The 21308-nt window shown below is 29.5% G+C and overlaps 1 protein-coding gene across 1 annotated transcript; it reads left to right on the forward strand.

Moving 5' to 3' along the window:
* The first annotated feature begins 13405 nt into the window (after positions 1–13405).
* On the forward strand, positions 13406–14314 carry LOC141905073 (uncharacterized). Its single transcript, XM_074793851.1, has one exon. The coding sequence runs from the start codon at positions 13406–13408 to the stop codon at positions 14312–14314; it is 909 nt and encodes a 302-aa protein (XP_074649952.1).
* Positions 14315–21308: the final 6994 nt, after the last annotated feature.

Raw genomic sequence — 21308 nt, forward strand, 5'->3', positions numbered from 1 at the left:
GTTTACAATTCTAAATCTAAATGTAAGTACTGTTTGTTGTAGTTATTAGGGCTATTAAATATGAAACCTTTAGATATATTTAAGTGTATTTAGTATATCTTTTAGATGGCTAGAGTTGCCGCTAATATCTTTTAGATTAATAAAACGCCATACGCATCAAGAAGTGATAGAGAAACTCAAGATACTCTTTCTGACTGAGGAATCAACAGCAATGGATATCAAACCAATAGAATCGCCAAAAGATCGAAGAAGAAATATAAGAATTTCAAAAACATTAAGACTCCAATGATTAAGTTTAACATTTGTTGATGTAGTTAAATATTTACCAGCAATTGAAAAAATGCTTGTAATTATAAATTGTATTTATAGAAATCAAATGATGTATTGAAAGAAATGACTGAACAACTTGTATAATGTATTGTGTAAATCTGTTTGGTGAATTTTTATGTTCAGTCGTTTCAATAATGATTCGTTTCAATTATGATTAGCGCATGCGCATTAAGCAAAACCGCGCACGAATGCGCGGTTTGCCTAATGTGAACACGTTTAGATATTTCATATCGGTCGTTTCTATTTACATAATTATATATTCATTATGTAAATATAATTATGATTAACGCATGCGCATTAAGCAAAAGCGCGCATGAATGCGCGGTTTTGCCTAGTGGTATTATTTAGATATCAAGGAATCGAAACAATTTATAAAAAGCAGCGAGGAATGAAAAAGGATGACGTTGGTCGAAGAAATGGAAGAGGATTCTAAAATATTAACCAATTTAGTAAAAAATACGTATAATAAATGGAACCAGAACAACCACAAACTATCAATATTACAAATAACACTGGTGTTATAAATATATATTACAAGAAGTGTTCTAAGTGTGAATTAGATAAATCATTAACAGAATTTAGTAAGCGTAAGATTAGCAAAGATGGTTTTCAATATTGCTGTAAAACTTGCACTAAACTATATACTAAACAATATCGAGAAGATAATATAGAACATTATAATTATTATATGGCAGAATATATGAGAGAAAGATATCAAACAGATCTTAATTTTAGATTGAAACAATGTTTAAGATCTAGATTAACACAATTATTCAACAAAGAAACGCATTCAGAAACACTATCTAATTTATTGGGTTGTTCAGATGAATTTCTCAAATCATGGATTATATTTCAATTCGATGATAAAATGAATATAGATAATTATGGGGATTATTACCATATTGATCACGTGTTACCAATATCTAAATTTAACATGAATGATGAATACAATAAAAAACTTATTTGGAATTGGAAGAATTTAAGACCTTTAGAAAAGAAGGAAAACATAATTAAATCTAATAAACTAGATTTACAGTTACATTTAGAACAGTTAACAAAGGCAAAGAAATTTATTGATCAATGGAACAATAATCCAAATAATGAACAATACGTTGAGGAATTTGATATCAAGGATCCGAAATGACTTATCTGGACAGTTATAACTACTGCTCCTAATAGATAAACAAAAGTAGTGAGATATCAAATAGATTTTAAATAAAAAGTATTTAAAAAACAATAACTTCAACCAGCTTGTGAATTCTATTATATTTTTAATATTTTCTTTTCAAAAAAGAATACTTTATATCACAAATAAAAAATACTAAAAAAACAATAACTAATACTAAAATTCTTTACCTTTAACTAAGCTAGTATTAATCTAAAGAGATACTGGTATCATTTGTAGAATACTTATAATATGTTTTTTGCTTTTTTCCTCTAATATAAATGTCAAAGAAATCGAGTAAGAATAGTATTGATATTGAAAAGACATGATGATGATTTGGGTATAAGTGATAATAAAGATACAGTTGTAACTAATTGTGCTCAAGTTAATTGTAATATTGATTATGAATACTATTTATATTGTAAGCATCATCTAGAACTATTGATTGCCGGTGGAAAAACTAATGAGTTTTTAAATAGAATCATTACTTTTCAAGAACTAGACTCTATGAAACCGGATAAAGTAATAAAATATTTTAAGATTTATGAAGAAGCTAGATTAGCTAGAATAAACGACTCTATAAGTGATGGTATTATAAAATGTTACTCTAAGTTATGTAACCAGTTAATACCAATTGATGATGAAAATGAATTATATAGTGATTTGAAAAATGACTATTTAGTTATGACTGAATTACAAAAATGGGTTGGTTATGCTTCATTTCAATTAGGATCGGTTATGACATTAATTTCTACTGGTGTCATTACATTTTCGAACATCAAGCCTATGGAATATAAATCAGGTAAGAACGAAACAGATGTACTACAACCAAACGTCGAAACAGAAAATGAATCAGAACAAAAATTAACTAAAATAAATGAGTGATAGCGTTAAGAAGAAGCCTAGATCCGAGAAACAAATTATATGGGCAAGAGAATTAGGTAAAAGATCTTCAGAATTAAAAAAAGCTAAGAAAAAGAAATTAACTGATATAAATGAATTATCTGATATTGATTCAAATAATAATCCATCTGATTCGTCTAATGCTGGAAGTAATTATTAATTATATATTACAATTGGATTAGTAACAGTTATTATATTATCTGGTGTAATATATAAATCAAAATTCAAATCCGATGATAAAGATGATTCCAATGATAATAAACCTATCATACCAGAAAATAAGTCAAATCATAAAGTCATTGAAACTAAATCTAAATTATTATTAATGGATTAAAATAGAATGAAAAAAGAACAATATTTAAGAGATTTATATTATAACCCAGAAAGTGAAGTATCATATTCTAGTATTTCAGAATTATGGAATAAAATTAAATTTGATAATGGTGATATAAAATATAGCGAATTAAAATCATGGTTACAAAATCAACCAACATATCAAATCCACAAGAAAATGGATAAAACTTATTTAACAAGAAAAGTTATGGTTTCATATATCGATCAACAATGGCAAGCAGATTTAATTGACATGAAGAACTTAGAAGAACACAACAAAGGATATTTCTGGATACTGAATGTTATAGACATATTCAGTCGATACGCATGGTCAATTCCAATCAAAAATAAAACTGGTATAGAAGTAACAAATGCTTTTAAATCTATATTTAAAGAAGCTATTCCTGATAAGATACAATTTGATGAAGGTAAGGAATTCTATAACAAACATTTCAAAAAACTATTATCTGATAACGATGTAGACTATTTTTCAACACACTCAGATAAAAAAGCATCTATTATAGACAGATTTAATAAAACATCGAAAACTAGAATGTGGAAATATTTTACTGCTAATGAAACATATAAATATATCGATGTGTTAGATGATTTAGTGAAAGGTTATAATAATTCTAAACATAATTCTATAAATATGAAACCTATACAAGCTAGAAAAGAAGATAATTCAGAAATAGTTTGGAATAATTTATATGGAGCGTTTGTTACACATGATTTCGGAGAACCTAAATTTAAAATAAGACAACACGTAAGAATATCTAAATATAGAAAAACCTTTTATAAAGGTTATACCCCTAATTTTACAGAAGAAATATTTAAGATTAAAAAGATAATATTAACTAAACCTTTTGTGTATAAATTAGAAGATCTAAAAGATGAAGAAATATTAGGTTATTTCTATGATCAAGAATTATCACTTGTACCAAATCCAGATGAAATAGAATACAAAATAGAAAAAGTATTGAAAACAAAAACTCTTAAAGGAAAAAAGTATTCTTTGGTGAAATATAAAGGATATGATGATAAATTTAATGAATGGATTTTATCTAGTAAAATTAAAAGAATAAATGAATAAAGATTTATTTATATTTGAACCGCATAATATGTTAGTTACTGGAGTAACCGATTGTGGTAAAACACATTTCATATTAGATTTGTTAGAAACTATTTATAAGAATCATTTTGATAATATAATATTATTCTGTCCTACTTACGAAATGAATAAAACATATAATAGAGACATAGTTAAGATGAAAAAGTTTATTATATTAGATCCTAAAACAGTAAAAGGAAATTTAGATAATTGTATAAAAATAGCAATTAATACTTATAAAGGATCAAATACATTATTCATTATAGATGATTGCGCTAATTCACATGATTCAAAAGTGAGAGAAAGTGAGTTATGTTATCTAGCTTTCTCTGGAAGACATTTTGGGATAACAACATGGGTTTTAAATCAAAAATATAATTCAATTGTTAAAGACTTTAGGGAGAATATAAGATTTCTAGTTTTATTTTATAACAAAGATAAAAAATCTATGCAACAATCATTGGAAGAAAATCAAATTATACCTACTGAATTATACGATGAATATATGAATAAATTAAAGAATAATAAAGGTTCAAAATTATTACTGAGACTACAATTTCCCTATGAATATAAATTTATAAAATAAAATTTATATGACTATGTATTAGATACCCTAATACCTGATACCCCATTAGATACCCTAATACAAATAATATGTATTAGATATGTATTAGATATGTATTAGATACCTTAAATACCTTAAATACTTAAAACCCCCTTTTTATTTTCTATTATTTTATACAATTTTCAAATAATATTATTATTTGAATTAAATATAATTAATATCTTAATCGCTTCCACTATCACTCTCCAATTCACTATCAGGCCCTAACAATTTATTCAAATGCTCTACCGAATCTACATCAATAGTTGTTTTATTTTTATACTTATTCTTCGCCCTTTTTACCGCAGCATCAATAGTTGTTTCATTGTTATGCTTATTCATCCAATCAAATTTATCATTATTTTCTACTTTATGTTTCATAGAATCTTTATTAGTGTTTGCTCCTAATATTTCATTTACAGTGTTTGATCCTAATATTTCATTAGCATCAGTTAAATCTAATTCATCTTTATTAGGTGTTGCTAATAAAAAATCTTCATATAATTCTTTACCATTTACTTTTTTATTTGAAACAAACTTTGTAACATATCTAAATGGGTGTTCTATAAATTCTCTTAAACCAACACGTTCTATAACATTAGTAATATGTACCTTTGTATTCATATGTTTATTCCAATTTGATGGGGCGTTTGAAAATTCACCTTTACAATAATCACAATAATTTCTATTTTCACTAACATTTAATATTATTTCATTATTAGATGTAGTAGGTATTACATTATTAGATGTAGTAGGTATTACTGTAGTAGGTATTACATTATTATCAATTACATTACTTAAATTATCAACAACACCACTTTTATTATTATCGATTTCTATTAGTTTAGTTTTATAAATTTTGAAAATAGGATCAAATATCAAAGCTATGTTACAAGGTATTACATAATATAAACCATCATTATTTTCATGTGTATCGATGTATGGAATATGTTTATATACTTAACCTCCTTCCATTTATTATATATATTTTTATTAAAGTTAAAATTTTAATACATAACACTATCTAATTGTGAATTTACAATATTTAATTGCGCGTCAGATATAATATAAATGTGCATTTTAAAATTTTTGATTCCTTTATTCTTTGTCATGAATAATTGTATTCCATCTTTAGTGTTTTGTAGTTTTTTTCCAGAACCATGTAATGAATTATCCTCTGTTGTTCTTAAATCTAACCATAATGCATATTTATTGCCGGTATAATAATCAATTTGATTAATATTACAATTTTCAAATGATTTTACTTTTTCATTCATAAAATGTTTTCTAATTTCTGGCCACCGATCAATCATTCTCATTCCTTGACAAAATATTGTATTTGCTATTCCTTCGATAGTTATTTGTACTTTTGTTATTTCAGGATTATAATAATTATCAACATTTATTGCACCATTAGAATATGTTGCAATCGTAAAAAATATTAATATACCTTTAATAGATCTTCTTGGGAAGTTAATATTCTCATTAATAATTTCATCATTTGCATTAATAGTTACAGTTTTAAATTTATCAATATAATCATATAATAATGAAAATCCTTGATTGTATTTAGTTTGAATTATACTTGAAATATTTTCATCAGTTACTGTGTCATATTCCAAACATATATTCGATAATTTATAACTCATATCTTTAACAACGCTAGATAATACAATTTCATTTACAGGAGCAAATGTTATCTCGAATATAATATCTTCTTGAATTGCGTATTTATATAAAGGTGCATTATTATTTATCAATTCAAAGTCTAATGGAATTTTATATTTGCTTCCATAAATCTTTTTTATCAAATTATCTGCGGTACGAGTTACTATTGCGTCATTAGCTCCTGATCTTAATTTATTTTGGTTTTCTGATTGGATTCCTTGAAATATCATATTATTTCTATTTTCTTTAGTTAACCATAAATCTTTATAATGCATGAATAAATTATAATCATCTAATGAGAAAACTGTTTCCGGACCAATCTTTATAGTTAATTTTTTAATCAAATATCTTCCAACATTATCAACAACATAATTGTTATCATGGCCAGTTACTTTTATATCGGCTGATAAATAAATACTATTTGGAACGTAAAAAGTATTTTGTGTTAATCGACGGATTCTAACATATAAAGTTTCATCAGGATTAATATTTGAAGGGTTATTAGTAATTATATGATGTGATCTTTCTGCTTTAATAGCATTAGATATTCTAGAAATCTTAGAAGGACTTATATAACTCCCACTCATTTATTAATCAAAAAAATTAATTATTTATTTTTTATTATTTTTTTCTTGATATCTTTTTGATATCATATTTACTAACCCAAAAATAATAGCACTTACAACTGTAATTAAAAATAAAATAATATGTTCAGCAGCAAAGTTAAGAATAATCCCAGCAGATTTCAATATAAAACCAACAATTGATGCAATAACTCCTGGCAATGCTGCAGCAGATCTTTTAGATAGTTCCCATAAATATTTTGCTAATTTCTTTAAACCATCTTTAACTTTATCTTGTATAGAATTATTATCTGGGGGTTTATCCGGTTTATTGGGAGTAGGAGTAGATTTTAAAGCATTTGATATTGCTAAACCAATTGTTGTAAATAACATAGTTACAGCTGTTAGAATTGAAAGAATTGTTATTCCTTCAAACTTAAATAATAATTTTATTCTATCTTTCAATGATATTTTAGAATCTGGTTTTATTAGATATCTTTTAAAAACATCTTTTAATCTATTAATATTATAATCATATGATTTTAATAATAATTTAATTTCTTCTTTTTGTAATTCTATGTTATATTCTTAATCATCTTTTTCTTTTTCTAAACGTACTTCTTTTTGCCTATATTCTATTTCATCAATTACTTGATGATCTAAATCAGACTTTAATTGTTCTATTTCTTTATTTTTATCAGTTAATTCTTTTTCTAAAGTTCTAATTTTAAAATCTCTTATACTTTTATCATGCGCAATTTTATCAGATGCAAGTCTTATACTAATAATTTCTCTAATTGCTTTATCAGAAAATATATCTAAATCTTCTAATTCTTGATCTGTTGCATCAAGTAATCCATTCGGTAAAAGTTTTTCAATTGGAACTTTATTTGATTTAAGTTTACTATTTTTGGAAGTTTTATTCTGTTCAGAACTTGTTTCTGGTTCTAAATTATTATCGCTTGTTTCAAATAATTTATTGATTCTTTGTTTAAATACTCTTTCATTTTTAATAATTTCTTCTTGTGTTACATCTTCTGGTTCATTACTATTTCTTATTCTTTTAATTCTAGATAGGTCTAACTTAAGCAAAGTTGATTCTGCTAATAATTTTTCTTGTTTTTTATAAGAGATATCAATATAATAATCATCTTTCAAACGATAATAATATTCACCATCTAAAAACTTTAATTCTTGTACTAAAAGTCTAGCGCCTCTGGCATTGATATTATATCCAGATTTTTCAAATATAGGTTTGAAATTATAAATATATTCATTATATTCTAAATTTTGTTTTACTAAATCTGGATTTTCATTTTCAGGATTTATTCTCGATCTAGTTCTTCTATCAAATTCATCTGTTGATTGACCTTTAGAACCACTATCTGCTAAATTAGAATTATATGCTGATTCATCATCATTATCAATATTAGTTTCTGCATCATTATAATCATCATCAATATATCCTTCATTATTATTTCCCATTTCTCCCATTTCATAATCTTCTCCACCTTCTACATCCATTTACATAATAAAAAAATTAAAATTTAAAATATAATATTCCTCCGATTACAATTCCTATACAAGTTATAGCTAATTTAGTATTTTCATGGGATTTATTATCATTATCAGTTTTAATTATATCATGTTGAATAATATCAGTTTTTATATCACCGTGTGGGTGCCGTACGGCACCATTTTCTGATGTATTATAATCTTTTATTTTAGAATCATTATTTAATTTAATATTCTTAGTTTTAGTTTCTGTTGATTGAATCTGTTATTTATTTTTTACACCTTCCATTAATTTTGGAGCAGTAATAATCTTTTTATTTATATCATTCAATCCAAATGAATTATTTATTGTTGCAGTTTTAATTAGATTATTATAACCAATTATATTTCCCATCTTTAATACTAAATCATTAGAAATAATTAATAGATTAGGGCCTATACAATAATTAAGCCTTACATGAGATTTATCTAAATAATTTTGATATCTTATAATGTTTTCTGGAATCGATCTATTTTTATCATTATGTATGGAATCATCAAATAATACTTTAAATTGTTTTTGTGTATCGAATGATGTATTCAAATTTCCAATTATTGGGGATCTTGTTTCAACTTGCGCACCTAAAATACATATCAAATAAGTTCTAATTGATTGATTTATTCTTTGTATTCCGGCTTTAGTAAAACCTTCATTATTTTCTAAAATGAAATAAACCCAACCATTATTGTTTTCTTGTTTTAAATTATCATAAAATGTCGGTAATTTATTAAAATTTAATGTTTCTAAATCCTTAGTTTCTATTTTACCATAACTTAATTTATGACTATAGATATTATACAAACTATTAGATGGTATGGGAAGTGCACAATATTCTGCAATCTTTTTAGGGCAAGGAAGTGATCTTATTGTTCCAATTTTTGTTCTAAAATCAGAATTATTTATATCTATATTAAATTCATTACAAATTTTATAAAACTTTGATAAATTAATATTATTATCTAATTCTTTAAAATACCTAGATCCTGGTAAAGCGCACTCTAATTCATTTAATATTATTCTGATTTGAAAGTATGTATGAAATCTAAATAAACTTTGAATTAATTTATATTTAGAATTATTCAAATGATCATTCCAACTAATTCCACAACCTGTTGTTGCACAATAAACAGCAAAATTTAATTGGTTCTGCCAATACTTCATATTAGATTTTAATAACCATTGTTTTTCATCTTTCAATTTTTTAAAATTAATTAAATTTACATGAAATACATTTTCCATCTTTGCATTAAAATTATTAGTTTCAGTAACATAAATTTCTAAATTAGTTAATGAATCTAAAACTTCATTTCTATATGTAATATCTTTATTAAAATCTATTGCTGGAATATTATATTTAATTGATTTATTATATTGGAAAGCTTTTGGAAAACTATCTACCATTTATATAATTAAAAAATTAATAATTTATTAATTCTTTTAATAATTTATCTTGTTCTTCAACTGTTATATGGCCATTTAAACTTATTATATAATCTAGTGTATTTTTTAATTTATTAATTTCTTTTATATTAGTTTTAATTTTTTCTTTATTACCTTTTATATTTAATTTTGAACTTATACCGGTTAAAACACTTGAACTTAATCCTAACACACCAATTTATATAGCTAAAGGTGTTAATGGACTGAATATTGCTAGAAATGTTATTACAGAACTAATTGTAACCGAACCACTTATAATCAAATAATATATAATTTTACTTTTTAGATATTTTTTCTTTTTAACTTTTAAGTCACTTTCAAATTCTAATATTTGTTTTTCTAAATATGTTTTTAATTTAGTTTTATTTATATCATGAGGAATAATATCAATATTATCAACTTTATCTTCCATTTATTTAGAAAAAAATTACTAATTAGTAAATTTATATGCTACAAATATAACAATAACAGTTCTACCTAAAATCCATATTATTTCATATTTCTGTTGTTCTTTACTTGGGGTATAATAATCTGATAATTTAGGTTTGTATAGATGTAATTTTTCTTTATTGGTTACCGCGTTATATAAACTCATTGCATCATGAACTGATTGAAAATCTCTATGTGAAATCTTCTGATCATATAATTCTTTATTGATGTAATCCATATAGTTTTGTCTTTTTTCTCTATATTCTTCTGCAGCTTTATTATATTTCTCTAACGCTAAGTTATGTCTTCTTTGTTCTCCTAATGAACTATTTTTATCAATATGTTTAAATAAATATCCACCACCAGTAAATGCAAAAGCGTTAACAATTGCCGATCCTATAATAATTATAATTGCAGAAGCCATTTATTTAGCAAAAAAAATTATGCATTTATATGGGAGGAATATATTTTTGTTTTTCCAAATAATCAATTGTTAAATTAGATAAAGTAACTGCTAATGTTAATTTTAAAATATCATTTATATCAAATCTATCAACATTAACACTTCCCATTTTAAATACTTTTTTTAATACCATTGAATAACCAACAGTTCCAACTGATAGTAAGGCGCCATTATATAATCCAGTTATTATCCACTTATTATCACTCATTTATTTATCAAAAAAATTACTATCATCAAAATATTTAGTTATCTTATTTATGATTAATTCAACATTTATTTCATTACTAGTTTCATTTGTATATATTTCAATTATTATTTTTTTAATATCATCGATGATAAAATCTTCATCTAATTCATAAAATCTTAAAGATTCTCTAATTAAATTAGTAATCTTTTCTACATTTAAAGTTTCTTTATCTATTGTTGTTTCATACTCAAATGTTGTTTCATTAGAAAATGCAATATTTTTGATATGTGTAATTACATCATTAATGTTAAATTTCAAAAAAGTATTATGTTCAATAGTTTTATTCGATATATTGTAAAAAGAATTACATAAACTTATATTAACTAATTTTAAATCTACGCAATTTTTATATTCTCTATCTAATTGTACTAGTAAATTATGAGATTTATAATTTGTAAGTCTTCTAGAATCTACAAATATTCTGTATTCTTTTAATTCCGCCATTTATTTTACATATTTTCTTATTCGAAATCTATTTCATGATGCCCTTTTTCATTCTTACCTTTGTATACGAAATAGAAATCTCCAGAACATAATTCTTCTAAATCTTCACTTGATAATCTATGAAATCTATCCGGTAAATATGTTCTGAATTTATATGTATTTCCTTTTAATCCTTCATATTCTAAGTGTATAACTAATTTATCTCCATAGTTATTAGTAACTGTATCAATATTTGTAATTAGATATTTCTTATGGATTGTTAATTCTGTTAACTTTTTGAATTTATAATCTACAGATTTTACATATTAAAAGATTTGTTATATCTTTAATTCTATCTAGAAATAATTTGTTGTTCTCACTGTGTGCTTGTTTACTCTCCATTTTAATAACATATTTTTATTAAAATTTGATTAACACGTTAGAATTCTTTTCATTATCTCGTTCTCTTTTGTTTCTTCTCTTTTAAATTTTAAGTATTCATCTAAATTACAACCATAAGCAACTGTATGAATTCCATCATCTAAAATATATCTTTATCATCAAATGGGTTTAGACTTATCTTTTCAATTTCTTCAATAAACATTTCATGATCTTCAGATCTTAAACATCTCATCTTATGTTTTCTAACTTCTTCATTGAATATACAATTATGTTGTGAATGAGAATTTATATTGTATATTGGTTTATCTTCAGATTTTATAAACTTTACTTTAGAAGATATACTTATTTTAGGATATTCAACATCTGTAATTATTTTTATTATTTCTTTCATATTTTCTAAATGTTTTTTATTTTCTTCTAATGTTTTTCCTTTATGAAATTTAAACTCGATAGCTGCTGGGCCAATATCACTTTTAAATGCTTCGGTTATCTCTATATCTTTTTTATTATCTAATGAATTAATATATTTTCTTACATCTTCCATGTATGGTCTTTTATTGTTTAATTTATTTTTTATGCTTTTAATTGTCTTCTGTTTCTTATCATTATCTTTATCAAAATAATCTTCACCTAAAATATCATTATTCTTATTTCTAATATGACTTTTAGATTTTAAATGTTCTTTATAATATCTTTTATCACTGAATGATTGATTACATGTATCACATTTATATTTTTCTTTTTCATTCTTTAATTCATCTAATTTAGTTTCTAATATATCATCTTCATATTCTAGTTTCAATTTATTCTCTAAATGTGTTTTAGTTTTATTGTGTCTTGCTTTTTGGGATTTATCTATATTGATATTACATCTTGGACAGTAGTACTTATTTGCTTCCATTTAATACTAAATTTTTTTATTAAAATTGATTTTAGGAGTTCAATGATTTAAATGTTATTCATTTATATGAATATTTTAAGAGTAATAGGGGTAATGGGCTTTCATATCAAAGGTTGAATGGTCGAGTTCATTAAAAACAAATATCAAAAGTAATTTAAAACTATAATATATTTTCATAACCGCGTGCATTTCAGTTGAATAATAGAATAATTATTATTATTTGAATATATTTGATTATATGAATTTGTGTATTGTAAATAAATCAATTGGTCGCGGAGCGGAGCGGTAGCGAAGTGGAGCGACCAATTGATTTAATACAATATGCTTTTTAAATTATTGATATCTTAGAATAAATATTTAGTTTTAATATAAAATGCACGCGGTTATGAAAATATATTATAGTTTTTAATTACTTTTAATGTTTTGTTTTTTAATGAGCTCGACCGTTCGACCTTTGGTATGAAAGCCCATTACCCCTATTACTGCCGCCGTCGTCGGCGCCCGTTTGATCAAATATTCATTCGATGCGCTCAATCCATGCTACAATTTCAGCAAAGCGATTATCTGGTCCGATAGCGAGATAGTCCTAAGTTGGACTAGGAGTGAAAATCGACTTCCGTGTTTCGTTCAAAATCGGGTGCACGAGATAAACTCCTTGAAGCTAGACAATCTCGATGTGGAATTGAATTACGTACCGACTCAAGATAATCCAGCGGATCTACTAACACGCGGTATAACCACTCACCAACTGGCCAACTCAACACTATGGTGGCACGGGCCCGACTGGTTGAAAGTCGGCGATTGGCCAGTCTCGCGATTTCAAGCCGAAAACGAAATTAAAACTGATGAATCTGTCGACGAGACTACCATGTCGATACAACACGAACAGTTAGAAAAAGCGGGTATCTTAAAGATCATTGATCCGGAAAAATATGGATCGTTGACCGAACTCGTCCGTGTTACCGCTTATCTCCTCAGATATTTACATAATCTGAGGAATCCGGCCGATCGGGTTAGTGGGGAACTCACCGCCGATGAGATAAAAACTGCAGAAAACAAATGGGTCATGGACTTACAGAAAACATACTTTAAATCTGAATTGAATCAATTGACAGACCAGAAACTCAAACGCGGTAACCTGGTCAAACAACTGAAAATCTTTATCGATGACAGGGGACTTATTCGATGCGGCAGTCGTGTGCAAAATTCGTCTTTACCCTACGATGCCAAATTTCCCATTCTTTTACCAGATCACCATATTACGCGTTTGATCGTGTTGTTTCACCACAGGAGGTGTAAACATTTAAGAATCGGCGGGACTGTTACTGCTATCAGGCAAAGGTACTGGATACCGAAAATTAGACAAGTCGTAAAATCAGTTCTCAGGAAATGTGTTACGTGCGCTATAGTACGAGGCTCCGCCTACTGTAGACCTATACCACCACCACTTCCAGTTTCGCGCGTTACGGATGCTCCGCCCTTTACTGTTACCGGAGTAGATTATTCCGGCGAAATTTGGGTCAGAGGCACGTCTGACAAGCGCCATAAACGTTACATTTGTCTGTTTACATGCGCCACCACGCGAGCAGTCCATCTCGAATCAGTCATTAATATGACACCTGCCGCGTTTATTCGAGCATTCCGGAGATTCGTTTCGCGTAGATCGTTACCGCATGAACTGATCAGTGACAACGGGTCATACTTTCTAAAATCTTGCGTAGAGATAGAAGAAATCGTCAATTCGCCGATCGTCGCGAGATATATGGCGAACAATTGAATCAGAGGGACATTCATTCCCAAACGAGCCCCTTGGTTCGGGGGATTCTGGGAAAGGATGATAGGCGTAACGAAAGAATGCCTCAGAAAGATTCTCGGTAGAAGCATCGTCACGGACGATGAATTACGAACTCTCTCTTGTGTGAAATTGAGGCTACGATCAACGATCGACCTCTCACGTATGTGTATAGTACGGAAGACGAGCCTCTTCCGTTATCTCCGTCACAACTGTTATGCGGTCGCCAATTAACTCTGTTGCCGTATGAGGACATTAATCTAAATGATCAGGACTTTAACGTTTCGTATACCGATATTCAACGCCGTAATCAAACGTTGCAAGAACTTTTGAGTTCATTCAAACGACGTTGGAGCCGTGAATACTTGATAGCGCTCAGAGAACGTGCGAAACTCAACGGGAAACTCGAAAAACAAAATAAAAACTGGCGACATTGTTTTAGTGCACGAGGACAACAAGAAGCGAATACACTGGCGTATGGCACTCGTCGAGAAATTAAACGTTAGCGCCGATGACTTCTGCGATCAGCGGATATTAGAACAAGTACCGGCCGTACGAACCGACCCGTATCGAAATTATATCCGCTGGAAATTAACGCGAAATCTGTCGATGATTCATCGGATACCGGTACGATTACCGATACAAATCAACCGAAAACGCGTGCGATCAGGCTGGCCGCAGCCAACGCTCAGCGAAAGATTAGAAATTGGACGAAATTATTAAAAGACTGAACTGTGTCTGGATTATATGTATGAAACCGATGCGTAGGCTATTATTGCCTTTTTACTCAACTATGTTTACATCACGTGATTCTGCATGCGTGTTTACGTTAAATTCTTCGTCGGCCGCGAGGTCAAACACGTTATCGTTTTTACGCGTTTTCTGAACTTTAATCGTTTCCGATCTTAAACAAATAACGCGTTCGCTTCGAAACTTTTCTTTACCGGAAAGGACTTGAAATATCGTTTAATCACTCTTGGTGTTGGGAATTACTTATTATTACTATAAAGCGGATTAATGAATTTAAATGTTATTCGATACGATGTTAACTTGCTTTCTATAGATAGTCATTTATTATGAAATATTCTTTATGTACTCATTTATTCAACACAACGCAATGTCTTTATTTCTAGCCCTTATGGCGATTCAATTTCATACGTGAAACTATTACTTAGTATAGTGATTATTAATATCTTTCAATTTAATGCGATACATGTTATCTTAGAGTAAACTTTCAAATTCGGCGCTTACCGCCGCCCCCGGAGTGTCGAGAACGACATGTGTTGATTCTCTTATATGATTCGTTGATGTCTCTCTTATATGATTGGTTGCTGTTTCGCGCCATGTGTACTATACTGTAACCCTATACTGTAGTAATAAAGTTAGTTGCTGTTTAGATTCACAAAATATAACACGCTCTTCGACTTTACTCCTTCGGATCTGGTCAACTCTCTGTGGTGATAGTCACTCCATCACACCTTACTGCTCGCATAGATTTCGAAGTGGTCAGTCACAGATAATCTATAGCTTAGGCATTATACATTATCAGATCTGATCATTGTATTGTTAGGTCTAGTTCCCAATAGTCTTAATTTATCTCAGCTACAATGAAAACAATGATTCTGTCTGGTCAATGCAAATATATGGCAGCACACTGTCTAATTTATATTCCAATTGAATGTAATTTGCTATAGGCAAAACGTTAAGTGTGATCTGTTCATGGCCTGCTTTTGTTCTCTTGACTCTTCTGATGTTTCAATTGATTTTTCATTTTAAAACATTTGAGACAAGTTTTCAAATACTAGATCAGTCATTAGTTAGGCCTATCATCTGCAGGTCACAGTTACAAGTTCACTGTTAGAGCCTTTAAAATCTACTGATTGTAAGAATGCCTGGAAAATGTAGATTTCAGGATTCTTGGCTTAAGCATGACGATTATAGCCAATGGATCGATAAATGTAATGATAAGGGAAGCCAGGTGTAAAATATGCTATCGAAGTTTCAGTATTAGTAACATTGGGTCATTGAATTGGACTCGAAAAGGTGCTTGAAAGTCATGGAATGAGACTGGTCATGGAGACTATGAACCCTGGACTCATACAACATGGCCCTATGTCTATTATGTGTGTGGGTGTGCTAAATTAGGCCTAGCCTACTACATAAACATAATAGGTAGGATATTATATTTGAATCAATTTCAGATTGGAAACACTGGCTTAAAGAAAGATGTTCGACACCGCAAAACTATTGGGAGGCCTATGCATTTTCAAGAAATCTTTTATCAATATATTGTTATTCTTTTTACTCCATCTGTTACTGCAGTAAAATAGAGAAAATAAATCATAAAGTACAAATTAGCCTACACGCTTGCTTGTTGTATTTTTTTATTGGACATTGCATTGGTGGATTGTAGAGATGAGGACCTAGGACCTGGGCTCCGGCCTTTTCGTCATCATTTTATCAATGATTTGCAAAAGGATTTCAAGAAGAAAGGATTTTACATTAAAAGGAGGGTAAAAGATTTTTATGATAAAGATGAGACGGACGGACGGACGGACGGACACGATTGTTTGTTTACATTGCGTTTCCAGGTAGCGGTAACGACCTTGGTTCAATGAATTCTAAGTCTGCAGTGTATCCGTAACCGAAAATTGAAAGGTAGTTAACGCGTCCTGGAACTAGGGTCGACCGTTTGCTCGGCTACCCGTACTGGCGGGGTAGTCTAGAGAGGCCAATGAAAACTCCGGTTTGCTGAACCACCCCTCTTTGCGGGGATGCGGTATGATGTTTGATCTGACAGTTTCAAGTGGTTAATGGCTGTTTCAAGTGCTTACAACGATACTTATTACTTCGTGGTACATGGTGGTTTAAAAAAAGATTTCATAATAATACGCTCACCGCGTGGGCTTCGTAGAAAGACCACTACCTGTGACCTTCCCAAATTTTAATTGTCCTGTCCGATTTGGTTTCATCCAATTGAGAGAATGCCTTTGCCAGTTAGGGAATTTTTGGATCACGTCACTCCAGGAAATGACTTAACGCTTTTGGGCCCCATCGTCGGTTCCACATGTTTCATTTGAGCTATAGACCACAATGGTGACACCATGATGGTCAGTAACTGACCAATTGAGATATCCCCGAGTCTGAACACTTGACTTCGAATTTCGGAAATTTATCATGTAATGTTTGATTTCAAACTACTAAGGAATCATCATTGCAAATTCATCACTGACCATCACTGACCACCAATGACCAATTCAAACTTCTCGAATATGAAAACGATATACCGCGTTATGGTGTCAAACTAGAAAGGATTCGCCATTGAAAATTCATAAATTGACCATCACTGACCACCACTGACCAATTGAAACTTCTTGAAAGAACGATATACCGGTACCGCATTTGGTGTGAAACTAGAAAGGATTCGTCATTAAAATTCATAAATTGACCATCACTGACCACCACTGCCCAAGTGAAACTTCTCAAATATCGTGGTCGAATTCGAAAGTGCTTGTCGTCGTATTGTTATTTCTAGAAACCAGCAGAAAGTTTTGCTACTGTTTTTGAATGGCTTTGACATGATGGAAATTTATTACCCATAAATGGGTTACACATCTGGATCACTGCACCTCACTTACCGCAGTAAGTTATTTTCACTGCATAGTAATGCTAATACATAAACTTTTTTACTACTTGACTCGAATCATCTGAACAGTACTGCGTTTGAAAACTCAACGAATAGAAAATGTTTGCGGGAAGCGCCTACAAATAAGTTATAATAAGATTAATTAATCGATGCATGAAAAACAATTAAATCACAAGGTGACTAACACCCGTCTTTCAACCAATCTGCGCGATACCAATTAATTAAATCATTAAACGCATTGGGTTCCTAATATTTGAAATCATGTGATACAATAATTGTTCTTTAGACTTGGCCACTTTCATTTCAGAAAACCGCGTACTAGACCAGTGGTCACCGAGGCATTAAACATTCCTTCAAGTTTTGAAAATTCGATGGTAACGCGGATTCTTCGCCTCTAAAAACTGATTCGTTAAAAAAGTTAAAATGAAAAGTGTTCATAGGAATTGAAATTTGGAGTGATATCAGTCACAGCTGTAACCCTTTTTCATTGTCACTTCTTTTTTGGAATTCAAGTAGATTAGTGAAATTACCAATGATGAAGTTCACTTATATTATATCAAGTACCGTTTTTACTGTCGCATGCGAGTCGAAACAAAAAGATCTATCCAACTGCATATCTTCGGGTATAAACTGTGATATCCTACTGTATGTTATGAATCTTTAAAAATTTGTGTTCTAGTATAATACCCGAAGGTTTAACTATCGGACACATAAAAGATTCGCCATAATCAAAGTTTTTAAGAAAATCTTTCTTCGAGAAAGAAAGATCTTTAAAAGAACGATTGGCGTCAAACTAATCCATAATGGACTGTTGTGAATTCATTGAATAATCCACCTGAGAAATGTAAAGATTTCGAAACGAAATTTATTCATATAAATAAAAAATGCATGAATAACTTGATGTTATTTGCGGGTCTCATGAAACACTTTCGTGCGCTCTTTTTAAATCTAAAATAGCATAAATACATGCGTGTTTCGTTATCAAGAAGGTTAAATTCCAAACGCACATGAAATATGGAGCCTGTATCACACGATATACCCGGACAAAGCATAAATGGCTTTAATAATGAATTAATTCCACTTTTAGTGAAACTTAATAGAGAAGACAAAGTATGCTATCTTATGGGCGATTTCAATATCGATTTACTACAAGTTAACGCCCACAGACCAACTGATAACTATTTAGAAACTATGACTTCATTTGGGTTCATTCCATTAGTTGATAAACCCACAAGAATCACTCCCACATCCTCGACGCTTATAGATAATATTTTTTGTAACGATATTCGCCATGTGTTTAGTACGGGTATTATTTGTACCGATATTTCGGATCATTTTCCTATTTTTACTGTCTGTAATCACGTTGAGCCCAAAATTGACCAAGAGGTGACTTCGAACAGAAACTATTGTGAACGTAACATTTCAAAATTCAATAGAGCTCTTCTGGCCACTGATTGGTCGGATATCTATAGTAATGCAGACCCGCAACTCTCATACAGCGCATTTAACACTAAATTCATGGAATTATATAATGAATGTTTTCCTTTTTCAACTCCCCGTAAAATAAACGAAAATAAATTACATAAACCGTGGTTATCATCTGGATTATTGAAATGTATTAAACACAAAACTCGCTTGTACAGAAAATCTTTGCGTAATAGATCACATTTGAAAAATTATTTGAATTACAAACGTACCTTGTCTCGTACACTCAAATATGCCGAGAAAAAGTATTATGAGACAAAATTACTTGCAGCCAAATCCGACATGAAAAAATCATGGAATATCTTAAACAGTCTAATTGGAAAATCTTCCAATGATCGGTGTAGATTACCTTGCTCTTTCAAAAGGAACGGTATCGTTGTAAACGGCTATGAAAATATCGCTAATGAATTTAATTCTTTCTTTGTAAATATTGGTAGCAACCTAGCCAATCAAATACCAGATACAGGTGTCCACTTCAGTGAATATCTGACAGATCCAGTAAATGAAAACTTTTTCTTTTTCCCGACCCACCCTGATGAAATCAGTCAGATTATAAATGATTTCTCACCCAGCAAAGGCGCTGGTGCTGATGGTTTCTCTGTAAAAGTAGTTAAGAAAATAATTGATTCTGTAAAATACCCGCTAACTCATATATTTAACCTTAGCTTAAATTCCGGTATAGTGCCGGCTGAACTGAAGGTAGCGCGAATACGTCCACTCTATAAAGCTGGCAATAATGACTCTTTTGATAATTACAGACCGATATCCGTACTGCCTTGCTTTTCTAAAATTCTCGAAAAGATAGTGTATAATCGATTAAGCGAATATTGTAACAAGTTTCATATCATTCAACCAAACCAGTTCGGCTTTCGAAAGAACCATTCAACTGCCATGGCCTTAACATTGATAACTGATGAAATTTCACAAAATTTAGAAGAAAACAAATCAACTATTGGGGTATTCTTAGATTTATCAAAAGCCTTTGACACCGTTGATCACGAAATCTTATTAAGAAAATTATGTTTTTATGGAATAAGAGGCATCTCTAACAACTGGTTTGAAAACTATTTGAAGAATAGAAAACAATTTGTTCAAATTCAAAATTATAAATCCTCGTTATGTACCGTTAAAACTGGAGTACCCCAAGGCTCAATTTTAGGTTCCTTGCTTTTTTTATTATATGTAAACCACTGTATTAAATTTTCTAATGTGTTAAAACTTATATTGTTTGCCGATGACACAAATGCCTTTTATAGTGACATTAATTTAGACAGATTAGTACGTACAGTAAACATTGAATTATCAAAATTGTATACCTGGTTTCAAACAAACAAGCTGTCATTAAATGTAAAGAAGACGTCATTTATGGTGTTCGGTAAACTATTGAAACATAACTTGAGAATATCAATTAACAATATAGAGATCAAACAAGTCAATGTCACAAATTTTCTTGGAGTTTTTATTGACAGAAACTTAACCTGGGACGATCAAATAAAATCAGTTGAAAAAAAAGTTTCTCGAAGCATTGGTATAATAGATAGAGTAAGACATAAGCTGCCAGTGAGTTCTCTTCGTACCCTTTATTTGTCGCTTATTGATCCTTACCTCCAGTATTGTAACTTAGTTTGGGGACGAAATTTTGAAAATAAACTTCAGCCATTAATTGTATTGCAAAAAAGAGCTATCAGGCTAATTTCTAATTCCTATTATTTGGCGCACACTGACCCTATATTCAAAGCTTTTAATATCCTCAAGCTCAAAGATATTAATAAACTTCAGCTAGGTACTTTTATCTACAGATCTGTCCACTCCGAATTACCGAAATCATTCGAAAATTATTGGAACCAA

This window comes from Tubulanus polymorphus, chromosome 1 (assembly GCF_964204645.1).
Source record: "Tubulanus polymorphus chromosome 1, tnTubPoly1.2, whole genome shotgun sequence".
Lineage (NCBI taxonomy): Eukaryota > Metazoa > Nemertea > Palaeonemertea > Tubulaniformes > Tubulanidae > Tubulanus > Tubulanus polymorphus.